The sequence below is a fragment of the Heliangelus exortis genome, chromosome 18 (genome assembly GCF_036169615.1).
Source record: "Heliangelus exortis chromosome 18, bHelExo1.hap1, whole genome shotgun sequence".
In the NCBI taxonomy this organism is placed as follows: Eukaryota; Metazoa; Chordata; class Aves; order Apodiformes; family Trochilidae; genus Heliangelus; species Heliangelus exortis.
Window position 1 is genome coordinate 12,036,324 of NC_092439.1, and position 14,384 is coordinate 12,050,707.

Below are 14,384 nucleotides of genomic sequence, written 5' to 3' on the forward strand. Positions count from 1 at the left end.
TCATGTGCCAGAGCAGTGAATCAAGAGGTCAGAATGCTCAAAACCCCCTATCTTAAAAATACTCTGCTTTATTGATCTGCAAATACACCTCCTGCTTTTTCACTGCACCCTTGGCCTCCCCAAGCAGGGTTACAGGTTCTGTTGCCTCCTCAGACTGAGGGTGCAAAGCTTACTGACATCTTTGGAACCAGGCCTGAACTTACAGACACTTCAGTGCTACTTAACTGTCAGATTTTATTCTGCTTGAAGCCTCTCCCCTGCTCCTCCCTTCCAGGAAGGGCACCTGCTGCTCCAGTGCTGTACAGTGTGCCACAGATGTACTGGGAACTGCAGCTGCCTTAGTGCTCTGAACAGCCTTACAAAACCAGAGCAAACAAGTCTCAGATTTCAGTAAACACACAGCAGCAATTCCTGTCCAATACTTTGGGTTTGGAGGATGCTGCTAACATCATGCTTTTACCTTTTCCCCCTCCCACTGATGTCAGAGCATCTGTGACAGGAATGAAAGATCCAGCAACCTGCAGCCCAGGGTGCTCTGAAGAACTGGAGTGTGGCCATATGGACACAAGCCCCTGATGCAGCCCTGCAAAAGCAGGAGGAAGAATTCTGTTTGGCTCTAGAGCTTCTGCAGAGCTGGGTGAGCTGCTCTCCAGGACTGTGTCCTAATGAGGGTGCAAAGAGCTAAGAACAACCCAAGAAGCAAGCTATAAATAGCAACAAAAAACAACAGGCAGAAGTCACCTTAATGTAGGTAAAGCATTCTTACACGTTTCCCCACCTCAGTTTGGCTCACAAAAGTGCACCTTTCAAAAAAAAAAAAGAAATTACTGTGCAGGGCAGTATTAAATATTTAAACCAAAACTGAAAAAGCACTTTTTGAAAGTAAAGTAAAAAGCCTTCTTGTTTTACATAGAAACCTGTGTATATACCAAGCAAACCTTTGTGCCTAGCAAATGTCCACCCTGTGGGCAGACCCTGAGGCTTCCCTTCTGCTTGCTTACAGTTTCAGCTGCTGCTGAAGGTCATGAATTGATCCTGCACAGCTCTGCAGCTTCTCTTGCACCAGTGGATCTTCTTCTAGTTTGACCATTTCAATCACTCCGTTGGTTCCAAGAATACAGGGGAGACTTAAGAATACTTCACTGTTTATATTGCAACATCCCTGAAACAACACACAGAGACAACTGTCACACAGTTTCCTTATTCCTGCTCTGTCTGAACCCAGCAACTACACAAATTAACTTGATAATTTTAATTCAGCAAATGTATTCTACTATAAGGCACATTTTGTATAGGTAAAATTTGTTATTTTAGATCCTGTGTAACGAGTTACTGTATAGAAACTGTAAAATATTACTGTACAGATGAAAAAAATCTTGAGCCATGGCACACTTGAAGAGTTTCCCATGATGGATATATCAGAGCTCTATAATGCAGGCAAAGCTCAAACTACAGAAGTGCTGTTCACCCAGCCACAAAAAGGGACACCTGACAGTAAACTATCATTCATTCTTTTAGGACCAAACAAAAGAGATGTAAAAATATAGTCAAAGAGAGCTATCTAGGGCATATTTTTCAAGTGCTGCTCCACTTGAACCCATATTCATTTTGTGAAAAACTTAATGTAACTGATATCCCTATATTTCCAAGTTTGCACCATAGATTTTATTCATTTTTAGGATGTGTGTGACAAAACTTTACATCCTGTAGTTACTCTGTTTAAAAGACTGGTCACTCCTCTATACCTGCATCTCATTGAAAGCAAGTTTTGCAAGGAAGTAACACAGTGCTGCCACTTCAGAACAGTTTCTTGCAGTGAGATGTCTGTGCTGCTAAAATTGATGGTCATATTCAGTGTAAATAATGTCATGACAGTGCCAGCCTAAAGATACTAAGAACAGATTTACCTTTGCCAGAGTGGATACAGAATGAACTTTTCTTTTATCTCTCAGTATACTGTCAGTCAAATCAGCAACTGAGAGCCCAACAGACCAAGACCTCTGCCCTTTTTCCTTCAGAACTTCCATAGCTCTATATAATCAGAAAAAGGAGAAAAATTTTGTTTAGATTTTATTCATTCCTGTTTTGGTTTATACATAAAACCCAAAAGACAGATGAAGTGCACCAGATCAGGTAGAGTGCACAACAGAAAAATGATTCTTGGTTTTGGCAAACAACAGAAGGGAACTAAGATTTGCTTTAAGGGATTTCTTTATGTATATTTTACACACCCTCTGAACAATTCTTTCCTCTGCCAAGAGGTGTAACTGATATGTGTCTAATTAAATTGGGTAAACAGATGCAAATGTGCACTTTGCTTTGAAGTAAGCTGCTTCCACACAAGCTCTGAGAAAATTGTGTCAGAAGGCTCATCTATGATTTTTAAAAAACACAAAACAATGGAACTGGCAGCTCCAATATTCTGGTGCATATTCTGCAAAGCTTGTCTTGTCCTTGGATTGTCACAGGCCCACTATTGACAACTTCAGAAAAGCAGTGGGCACACACAAATATTACAGTGAATGTCACTCAGCTGTACAATTTCCTATAAACTCAGTGTGTGAGCATTTCAGAGCAAATTGCATCCCCTTCAGAAAGAGCTGAAGGAAAAAAATTCTGCAAACACTGAGTGCCCAAACATGAATTAAAAAAAATCAGGTTATAATGGTATTTATTACCTGTTAGCCACCTTTTCCCTTAGGTTACGAGCAGTCATTGCTTCAGTTTGATTTGCAAATAAATTACAACTGGTCCATGCTGGTACTAAATAGGAACAACCAACATTTAAATACACGTATAAACAGTGTCTAAATAGATCCCCAGATCAGATGGGGAGCAGAAAAGAATTAAATAAATTAAAACTTTCCTTCTCTCACAACAGCCCAAATATAGCTGATGATTCCTTCTAAGATTCCCTGGACTGTGGAAATAAACTCTGGAACAGCTCCTGGCCAGAGAGACTGCTTATAAATGCATATGTAATAATTCTTACATCACTGGTAACCTTCCATATACTATACCACATTTCCTTTCTCTTTCTGTCCCTCTAACCTGTATGGTTATAGCAAATAAAAAGCATTTGAGGTTGTATTTTCTATGTTTATTTTCTTACTGTGACAAATTCCAAGTGCTTTTGCTACCACTCCAGGTCTACAGCTGGGGGCATGCACCAAAACTGTATTATTTTATTATTTAGAACCATCATTAGGAAAATCTACTACCCTCCTTACCACTACCTTCATTTCCCTATCACTAAAGCACTGCTAGGGCATTAGATACTCCTGGTCATAACAAAGTTATCACTTTACCTTTGTCTTCACCTTGTTCACCAACAATCCAAGCATCTTTTGCCAGCAGCTGTGCTTTCAGAAGGTTTGTCAGTATGTACTGGAATCTCTCAGTATCTAGGCTGGCACCTACTCCAATCACTCTGTTTTGGGGAAATGCACTCAGCTTCCATGACACATAGGTCATTACTTCAACTATAGGTGAAAGAAAAATAGGTTGAAAATGAAGGACAACTCAAAATTCAACACGACTGCAAACTACAACAAAACTCAGTACACCAAGCTGGTTTTTTTTTAGAAAAGGTGTAAGTATGTAAAAAAACAGCAGGAGTTTATTCCAACCTATAAATGAGGTGAAGGAAATTAACAGCCCGAGTAAAGTTTTAGGAGAAGTGAAACTTCAGAATGAGTTGCCTCCTCTATCAAAAATCTCACATGCTTCTAAATTTAATTCAGCCAGTGGTTAATTTCTTGCCATTTGGCAAACCCTCTTTTCTCCACCTCCACAGCTCTGAGTGACAGGAAGGGTAAGAAGCACCAGAGAACCAGAAAAGGGCTTTCTTCAGTGTGCTTACAGGACAGAGAGGCTCACATGTACTTCTTTATTTTTTTCAGCAGCATTTTTGGTTTGTCTTAGCTCACTGTATTAATGACCCAACAGATTTAAACTTGCCACAGCTGCAATATTTGCTCTCAACACTCCACCAGGTGTATTAGTAGTGTGTGAGTCTGATCACACAGCACATAGCACACATGCAGCTATCCTTACTGCACAGGAGAAAAGTACACATGGAACTCACAGCCCACAAGACAACAGCCAATGGATGCTTATCTTGTAGATACAGTCAGGTGGAAACTATGCACAGAAACATAAATACATACCTTTTATACAAAACAAAGTATACTATTTTCTTTTATCTTGGTAACAGTAAAGAAAATACCCTCAAAGACAGTGTCCTGCTCAAAGCTGAAAGGGAAAACATCTTTCAGAGTAGCAAACAATTTTGCCTGAGTGGGTGTATTTGGCAGTAATGTTTTTAAAAGAGGCCAAAGGGGACTTTAAAAGAGTCCCCAGCTGAGGGACAGAACCTAGGGTGAAATTCCACCTACCTGGATGAGAAGCAACAAGGAGAACAGCATTCTGACTGTAGTGGGATATTGCTGGGATAATTCCTCCAAACAAATCCACGTTGCTTTGAATGACATCAAGGTAAGTCTGAGCATTGCCCAGAGAATTAACTGTAAGTATCACAACTTTTGAATCAGCTGAAGCAGAAAAATCTGAAAACAGAGATAAAACATAGTTTTAAAATTTATGCCATTCTATCAAGTTTTGTGTACAAACCAAAGAGCCATTCTAAAGGCTGAACTGCAGCATCCAGCTTAGTTAGGGATTCTTCCCTTCCCATCTCCTCCCATATTCCCCAGTGTGGAATCTGGGGTGCTTTCACAGCACCTGGAAAACACAGCTCTCCCACAGAACTACTTTTCCAATTTCATAGTTAGCAAACACAGGAGGCAGACTGCAGTTTGCCCAAGCTTACAGAGCAGAGACCAGGAAACATCTAGATTGGGTTAACATATAGGCTTTTCCAAATCATCTTGGCAAGGTAGAGAAAAAAACCACATACATAAAAAGCCTCCTTAATTTTTATTCCAGTTTTTAAAGAAGGGGAAAGATTTCTACTCTTTTATCTGAGGTTTCTGATTTTTTACCTTATTTTTTGCCCTTATACCTCAATCAAGAGACCTTATAGCTCATTAAAAGTGTTCCAAAACTCAAAGACAAGTATTTATCAGCCCAAGAAAACAAACAGCTACATTCACTGCAGAAATTCTGAAGTCTTGAGTAGATAACTCTGAGTATCTGAGCACCATACAAGTGACCAGCCTGGACACAGAAACAAGGTAATTTGAGTGTCACACCACTTCTGGAAACAGCCAAAGCAGAGGCCAAGTGCACTGCCAAATTGGAAGCATATTAAAGAGGACATAGTCAATACCAGCTTGCCCCAAACTTACATATAAGGATACTAAAAAAAGAGGTGACAGTGTATGAGCATTTTGTAACAGTACTAACAGCAACAACACACAGGCTTTTTCTATCATGGCTAAATGTAAATCTGTAACAGGTAACCACAAAGACAGAAACAGAGGCTTGTGAGAGGGTTGCACAACCATGGCTCAGGAAAAAATGTGGTGCCAGTAAAACCTGCAAGATAAGATCAAAGGATGCAGAGCAGGCAATGTCAGGTGCAGAATAAGCAGATAAGATGCCTGGTGGAACCAGAACAAGTCCCTGCCCCTGAAGTAAGATGTATTACAGCAGAAGTACAAGAAGACCCCACATTTCATCTTGCAGAAGGCACAAAGAACATAAAACCACCCCAGGCAAGCAAGGAGAAATGGGGAAGTTGTTTAATTCAGTTCCAGCTTCCCCTGTGGAAGAGCTTTCAAGCTGCATCACCCCCCCATCTGCAACTACGATCATCAAAGACTGGAGCCATCACCACTTCTTATGGGGACACAGCACTCTCTCTGTTGAATTGTAGGCTCAAAATTAAGTGAGGCCAAGATTGTTAAATACTAGTTTTATTATGCAGTGATGGTGATTAAGAACTATTGATTATTAAGAGCTATGTGCATGTTTCATGAACATCAATGTATTGGAGCAATTTGAAACTTACCTTTACTTATCTGACTTTTTACACTGCTCTCACAGTTCTGTCTAATTCCCTTTTATCTCTGTATTTTTCCCTCTTCCTTCCCTCTCTCCACCCATGACACTGAAGTACTGAAGTTTGCCTTTTCCCTGTTCCTGTGAGTCCAACTTCAGCAGTAGCCTCTTACCCTGCAAGTACAGACCTCTACTTCTATAGTACAGACCTTCTACTTCTACACCTCTACTTCTATAAACAGAATGGAAAAAGCCTGAAAGAAAAATCAATGCAAGCTTTGCTGAGTCTTCCCTTCCCAATTTTGCCCTGAAAAGATGGAGAAACAAAAAAAAAAAACTATAAAAAGACAATATCTTTTTAAAAATATAGCCAGTGCCTCTATAGCTGCCCAGGTGCCCTGCTCTCACTAAAACAAGCACAAAGACACAGAGCACAGCACCCTCTCCCATTCCAGCAGCATCTGATACCTTTGCTGATCTCCACATTTGGCAGAGCAAAGATCTCCAGGTCCATGGTCCCTCCTTTTGCTGCACCTTCAGAAAGGTCCAAAAGAACCACCTTGTCTGCAGCACCCTGTGTGAATACAAATAATGCAGATGAGCAATATAACAGATCAAAACTTGTTCTGGTGGGGGGTGAGGAATGAACCCCAGTGTTCCTCCAATTCTGTTTTTTGTTGTACTGTGTATAAACCAAATAGAATTACTGGCCAGAATTATTGTCAAATCAGAGGAAAAATAATTTAGTTTTGGGGTTAACTGGAAGTGATTTATTACAAAACAAACAAAAACCTCCAATATACATCTCTGGGAAGCTGTAAATGTTGAAGTTACTGTTGTCTCTGGGCATAGAGCTGTCATGAGCTACAGATCACCTAAGGGCTAACCTTTTCCCAGGGACTAGCAGGTCAGAGTGGTAAGAAGCCACCACTCAGGCAAGAAATCTTTAACTAGGGATTTCCAAAATAGATGAACTCAATATTCAACCCTCTGTATATAAAAACCCAACAAAAAACCAGGCAGTAACTAACACTTCTGTCTGTCCCTAAGTTAACTGAAGAGCAAATTACATAAGCAGTGACACTGAGTTATTTCTACATGTTGGGAACTAAGGACTAGGTTGGAACTTGATTAATCAGGTCTGTTGTTATTTGTAATAATTACATACCTTTGCTGCAACAGCAAGCACACATGCAATGCCAAGATCTCCAGCCCCAACAACAGTGATCTTGTTAAAACACCCTTCATATTTGCCACCACAAATTTTACTCTTTGATTTCATGTCAGTGTCTCCTACAATTAAAAAGAGCCACAAGCTTAAGTGCCAGCCCACACTGCATCAATACAAGTATTGCTGCTTCATAAAGGATCACTGTTGTGCCAGAATTAATCCAAATTACATAAATTTATTCAAAACAGCAGTCAAGCCTAACACCAGAAAATTCATCAAAACTTGCAAGGTTTAAAACATAAATATTCCTCTCTGGGTAGGAATGTTTTTTCACTAAGCAGAAAACAAGAGTGTAACAATGTGAAGAAGCTGACACCAAGACCATACAAAAATACCCTCCTTGCTACTTTTTCAGGTGTGTATATGTGCTGTGTAAAATATTTTGTATTTTGAAAATACATACAAAGTGGATTTTGATTAAAATGTAGCAATCTGAGGTTGTTTAGCCAATGCTACTGGTAACATAACAATCCTCACTGACTGTAATGCAGAAATTCGTAACAAACATTGTTTGACTAGAAATGTGTAATTTGCACACACACTTGTGCTCCCAAGTGTACTGTGTGTCTACAGAGTTAGCAGAAGAAACAGCAGAAAAGGGTTAAAGGGAAAGGTTTGCCCCAGCTGCCACAGATCAGCATCTGTGATTTCACTAAAAGTAAGAAGAAAAGGATGACCTAAAGCAATGTGTCAGGATGAAGAACAATGGGACTGGAGCCACAAAACATCCAGATAAAGAAAACATGAGAAATGTGAAAAACAGGAATTTTGTCCAAAACCTACAATGGGTGAGATAAAAATAAGAAGGCAAAAAAGCCAAAGGGCATCCACTCTCAAATGGTGTAAAAGACAAGTCCAAAATCAGCTTGTCACCACTGGACAAGAACCCAAGAGACAAGGTATGTCTGACTGCTGCACAGCAGTGACTGTGGCTGGAGGGGTCTCAGGCTTCTGACTGTGGATGTGAGGGTGAGGAATGAATGAGATCTGAGGCAGTGAGTGACTGTGGATGCTGTTATCAGCTTCTTTACAATGAAATCACATTTCCCTTGCACATCACACAGAGAGTTTTGCTGCAGTATTTCCAACAAATCAGTAGTACCAAGTCTACAGCATCTTTCAGTAGGCTTAAATGCAAACATCCAAACTGAGCTGCTTATTCAAATAAAGGAGCTCTCGGTTCAAAAAGAGGCACTTTTGAGTATACAGAGAAAACACCACAAATTTAGATATTAAAATTGTGTCGACATCTTTGTGATACCAAGTAGTAACAATAAATAAAACAGGTATTTGTAGGATATGAAGAGATAGGATGTAGGAACATTATGAACAAACAGATGAAAACATTCACACCTTCAGTAATATTTGCAATGTAGGAGAGAAGTTCTGATTGTCTCGCTGCATCCAGAGGTGACAGTGAATATAAAGGGAGCTCTTCCTCAAATTTTGAAATCATTTCCTTGATTAATCCAATGACAGTTGATTTAGGCTGAAATATAACAATACAGAAGAAAAGAAACTTGACAAACCATTTCATTTAATGATATCAACTATATATTGCAGTTTTTATAAAGAACCATAGCTATACCAAATTTAATCAGATTATAAATACTGACACCTCTAATACTTAAATAGACACTAAAGGCAAAGAAAAGCCTTAGAATTTCTGTATCAACACTGAAAAATACATCCCATCTCTTTCAGAAAACTAGCATTCATTAAATCATTTTTACTGGCCTGGCAGTCACATTTAAAGTAAGTGTTTAATGCAGTGCATGAAATCATTTAGCAACAGCACTGGCCTTTGAATCTCTATGATAAAGTTTCAGAGTTCTGCTGAAAGAGCCCTACCCAAAAGGTAGGAAATTCCACTGAACTTTTTTGAGGGATGCTCATTTGATCTGGTACCCTTGTTCATTATTTACAGCAACAAAGGAAAAAGTATCAAAGGATTCACATGAGGCTTGTACTATTTTATAAAGGTTTGGTTTTTTTTCCTTCAGCCTAAAATAAGTCTCCTTACAACTGCTTATTACTTCCTTTACAATCACATCAGGCTGAAAGCTCTAATTTCCAGAAATCTAACATTCTGCTTCTCTTTCCACAATCATTACATATTTAACAAAAAATCAGAAAATTAAAAGCCTCAAACTCCATCCACTCCTCTTCACTGATCTATGAAACTATATTTTATTCCCAAATACTTCCCTCCCCAGCTCTTACATGGCTCCAGTTCTGCAGGTAGGGCAAATAAATCCTGCCATGGGCATCCACGTGCTTTCCCACTGCAATGCCCATGTTCATGGTTGGCTTCAAGTAGCAAATGGGGGGAGCAAAGGGATGAGAATCCAGAATCCACAGATGAATTGGTATGTTGTAGGAATTACCTGTCCAACACAAAACAAAAGTCACTGCTAACGCCTGCACTGTCACTAAAAAAGTGGCATTTGTGCATGTGATTCAACAAAGAAAACAAAACATAACAACAAAGAAAAAAAACCCCTGACAGATCACTTTTTAGAGTCACACTGGAAAGTGTTTATGTTCTTTAGCCTTGTTAATAAAAGCAGAGTTGTCTGCTACCTATTGTGCCTTTCTTAATATAAAGATCTGGTTTGTGTCCCAGGCTATCCTATCAGCCAACACCTACCCTTTGCTAGACACAGAAATCTCTTACATCTCTTATGTCTCCCCATTTCACATTTATTTTAAGACTCAACAATTGATGCAAAGAGGCATCTCCTCTTCAGAGGTTTACCTCAGACTTCAAAGGCTTTAAGTAACAAAAATATAAATTGCCTACTAGTGATTTGTGGACACTGCCTGTACAAGCAGAGGGCTTGCACAGTTCAGGCAGCCTCCAGCAGATCCAGAGTTTGCCTACACAGTCTCAAACTATGTGGTTTTTTAATAGTTAATCCTTATTTAATACCACCTTATTTGACATCAAATGAAAGCACTTGTTTATTCAGAAGTGGCTTTTGTCAATTCATGCAAAATCATTTTTAGCCACCTTTAAAGAAGCTGCACAGCATGTTGTGAAGAGGTGGTACTCAACATATTTTATAACTAGATTCATAACCAGTAAGGAAATGATATTTGACTTAAATTTACCATATTTCACTGGAACAGTACCACTAAAATTCAGGAGGTCCTTCTGGGATCCATCCTTGAAGGCTGAAATTAAAAATATGATTTTTAAAAGTAACAACAATAAAACCTTTCAAATCTTGCAGAGCAATCCAAGCCCCAACTACCAATATACAATGCTGATTGTGCTTTAGAAATCCAATACACTGCTCCTGAAAGAAACAAGGCTAAAATGTTATTAAGATTGCCCCCTCCCCCTTTGAGATAATTCCTTAATGGAATCTTAATTAAAAATTTATTAGTCTGAAAATCTCCCATCCTGAGTAATTCTGGTACTTAGGAACTTTCCATCAAGGGGGGAACTTTCAGGGTGAGGGATTCTGGAAGTTTCACTTGATAAGCTAAAGACATCAAAACACTTTTAATACAGTTGTGGGATATGGGGAAAATGTTGTTACATACGAAGAATGCTAAAGAACACCAGTCTTAGGTAATTACTGAGAAGCTAAATTAAATGTAATTAAGTAAATGAGTCACTTAGGTTTTTATATGAATGTATTCTTGGAAGAGCTTTCAAAAATAGACACACAGCATGAGAAATTTTACTGCAAGACAAAATAAAGATAGGAAACAAACTGAAAGAGATTCACACTATTCAGATTCTATCACACACAGTCTGAATCCCTGGCAGGTAAAAACCACAATTACTTCAAAGTAACTCTATCACTTCTTACTGTAGGTGTTAATGGAGAATGTGAAGTTTGGGTAGATCTTGTTAACATTCTTCATTTCTTCTATGGTCAGGTCTCTGAACTTATACTGGGGAGGGAGGAGAAATAATAATAAAAAAAAATCAGTAAAAAAAGTGTTTTATTTCAAAAGTTTCTTTTTTCATTACCAGAGATAGGGAAAAGGAACAAAGGGGAAGGCAGAAACACAAGAAGAGGAATGTAGTGATTACTTGTAGTATTATAGCTATTTTTGTGTGAAATAAGTTATGAAAAAATTGATAGAAAAAAGTAAAATTAAAAGCAATCTTAGGTCTGTTGTTGCTGCATTAGAGCTGAAATTCTGACCACCACCCCTCATACACCATATACAGCTGTGTGAGCAGAAGCTTAATAAAATTTAGTCTCCTCTGCACACAACAATTAAAACCAACATGAAAATAAAAATCTCTCCAAAAAAAGCTGTCTTATTACTGGCACAATTACTACTAGAAACTCATATCCACCTGCACACATTTTAGAAGTTTCATAAGACGTTGATTACCACAAACATATTAAATGTGTAAGTAATTAGCCTTTGGGAAATTTTCTGCATGTTTAAGCTTGAGAGCCGAGACAATTCAAACACAACAATGCATCCCACTTTCCTGCCTGCAGACAACACGTACTCACAGAGGTAGCAAAGCTTGAAATGTGATCTGAAAGATCAGCAAGAATGAAAAAATGCTCATTGGTTTAGACTGTCCACAACCAGCACCATACCTGAACTCCCAAGAGATTTGCATCCTCCCACATCTTAAAGTTAAGGAGAGTATCTTCCAAATGCCTAGGTCAGAGCATCTGCTTCCCATTTAGGAAGTCTGGAGTTGTCCTGAAGCCCTCACCTAAGCAAACCCAGGGGTGCCAGAGCTGCTCCCTGCCCTGGAACACTTGTCAGGCAGCAGCAGCTAAAAATCTACATTCTCTTCAGGAAGGAACCCACCAGAAACAGCAGCACAGCTGCGGGGAGGTGCAACTATTGTCCCCTCTGTACAAGAAAACACAAAGCTGCTAAAAAGAAATGCCTTTTAAACAGCTCAACCTTACAGGATACTGCAAGCTTAAGCAGTAAAAAAAAAAATATAATAAAATAATGTAGATAAATCAAAAGTGATCAACTTAGGAAATTGAACACATTTTCAGAAGTGCTGGTACATCTGGTTGTGAAATCAAAGCCGCCTTTCCCCACCTGGCCCCCTTCTTAATGCAAAATGAGGGATTCCTAGAGTGGTTTTGTTCTTTTCTGAAGATCAGGAGATGGATGAGGCGAGTCCGATAGGGACCTTTCCCCTTCTGCACCCACAATCATTTGGCACCACCGAAGCTGAGGCAGGCGTTCCCCAGCTTCCCGCAAGGGAACTGAAGCCTTTTTTACCTCAGAGAGATGCTACAAAAATCTATCAGAGACAGTAACGCAGGGATTGTCACCAAAAATCCCCCCAAAAACAAGCAGGCGGCACCTCGGCAGCTTTCCCCACGGGTGACCGTGTCCGCGGCACAACCACGGGTGAGGCAGCGGAACGCTCCCGCCCGGGGCGGGGAACGGCACTGCTGCCCCTCACCCCCTCACCCCCCGCCCCGCCGGCTGAGCCGCAGGAACGGCGCCCGGGGGGAGGCGGGGACGGCGTCTCTCAGCCATCCCGCCCGCAACCGCACTCCCCGTCCCCTTCGCCCCGCCTGACCGAGCGGGATTCCCCCCCCGCAGCCCCGGTGCCCCCCAGCCCTGCCCGCACCGCACCTTCCCCAGCTGCTTCCGCAGCGCATCCTCCGACAGCGCCATGGCGGCTCCCGGCAGACCCCGCGCGCTCCGCCCGCCCCGCACCGCGGCGGCCGCGCCTCCCACAGGGCAGGGCCCGGAGTGTGCCAGGGAAAGGCGGAACGGCAGCGAATGGAACGGAACCGAACCCAACCAACCCTTTCGAAGTGTTCCTTCGAATGGGTTTGCGAGGGATATACGCCTTGGTTTTGTCACTGCCACCGGAGAATGCAAAGAGTCTTCGGCTGGGCGCCATTTGCACCCCTCAGGCCTGGCAGCCAGGCCGCGGTCTCTAGAGAGGGATGAAATCTGTGGAAAAAAAGTAATAATAAACAAGAAATTCAGCTCTCTGAAAGCTCTCTTAGCCGCATTCCTCAAGCTGAGAGGCAAGGGAAGGTCAGAGCTGACACCCATGGCTGGGGAGCCAGGGCCTGCAGGGGCCTCACACAGGCGGGTGGGGATCCTGGAGCTGGAGACAAAAAATCTGCAGAAAAACATTACAAAGCCCATGTGGAAAGTGAACGAATGCTTCTCCAGCAGATCGATTCTAACATGACTGGATTGTCACGTTATTTTTTTCATAACTGATGTCCCAGAATGTGACAGAATCACAGGCCATTCTCTCCTGTCCTTTCTCCCTCTGCTGTGTGGATGCTCATGGCTGTGTGCAAGAGCAGAGTTGTGCTCCCAGGAACAAGACCATACACAGGGATTCTGGGATTTCTCCCCTGTGTGTTCACAGTATCACAACTTGCAAGTTTACAGAGTTAGAAACACATTAACAAAAATATGCTATCAACTTCTTTCCCTGCATTAATTTACCTCTTTATTTTTAAGCCTCCCTGCCACACAGTGGAAAAACTGCCTTTGGAAAGTATCTCTGATGGCCAAAAAGTGGAAAAAGCAGTGGGTTCAGCCAGGTCAGTGGAGACAAATGCCAGTCCTGACCCCATAACCTAGCAGGAACTTGGTCTCCACCCTGATCACTGAAGTTCCTTTATGTCTCTACCCTGGTCACTGAAATTCCTTTCTATTTCAGTTTCTGAAGTTGCCTCTCCACTCCCCAGCCCAGAACCTCCCAAGCACTATACAGTAAGGAAGCCCACAATACAATTTTCACCCCTGAAGATGTTTTCTGGTGATTATTTACTTCATCTCTGTACATTTACGCAAGGGTTCAATAGCCCATGCAGTCAGGAGCGTGCTGAAGTGAAGCACTGCCAGACAGACAGGTACTCGTAATGCCCTGAGTAACAAGGGTGTTCTGCTAAATGCAGTTTTTAAGATAACCACACCTTGCCTTACATCACTCACAACCAGATGTGACAACACTTCCTTACCTCTTCTATCTTTAATTTAAAACCACAAAGTATGTTAAGCATGTCAGAAGGTTTCTGGATCTCTAGGCTCATGGAAAAATAAATGTCTCCATATGCACTTCAAGTGACAGGATCATCTATGGGATGGTTAAACATGATGCAGTTCTGTCTCATAGAACTCAAATGTTATTTGAAATAAAATACAACTTAAAACTACCCTCAAATGAGGGAAACTTTTTTTTCCAAAGTCGAGTACT

The 14,384-nt window shown here is 40.9% G+C and overlaps 1 protein-coding gene across 1 annotated transcript; it reads right to left on the bottom strand.

Annotated features, from left to right (window-relative positions):
* Positions 1-737: 737 nt before the first annotated feature.
* On the bottom strand, positions 738-12,905 carry UEVLD (UEV and lactate/malate dehyrogenase domains). The gene is made up of 12 exons (XM_071761754.1): positions 12,791-12,905; positions 11,020-11,104; positions 10,310-10,372; positions 9,419-9,582; positions 8,549-8,684; positions 7,133-7,257; positions 6,433-6,538; positions 4,398-4,568; positions 3,309-3,482; positions 2,679-2,763; positions 1,908-2,031; positions 738-1,162 (listed from the first exon to the last, which is right to left on the bottom strand). The coding sequence occupies exons 1-12, from the start codon at positions 12,830-12,832 to the stop codon at positions 998-1,000; spliced, it is 1,440 nt and encodes a 479-aa protein (XP_071617855.1). The 5' UTR covers positions 12,833-12,905; the 3' UTR covers positions 738-997.
* Between the last annotated feature and the right edge of the window lie 1,479 nt (positions 12,906-14,384).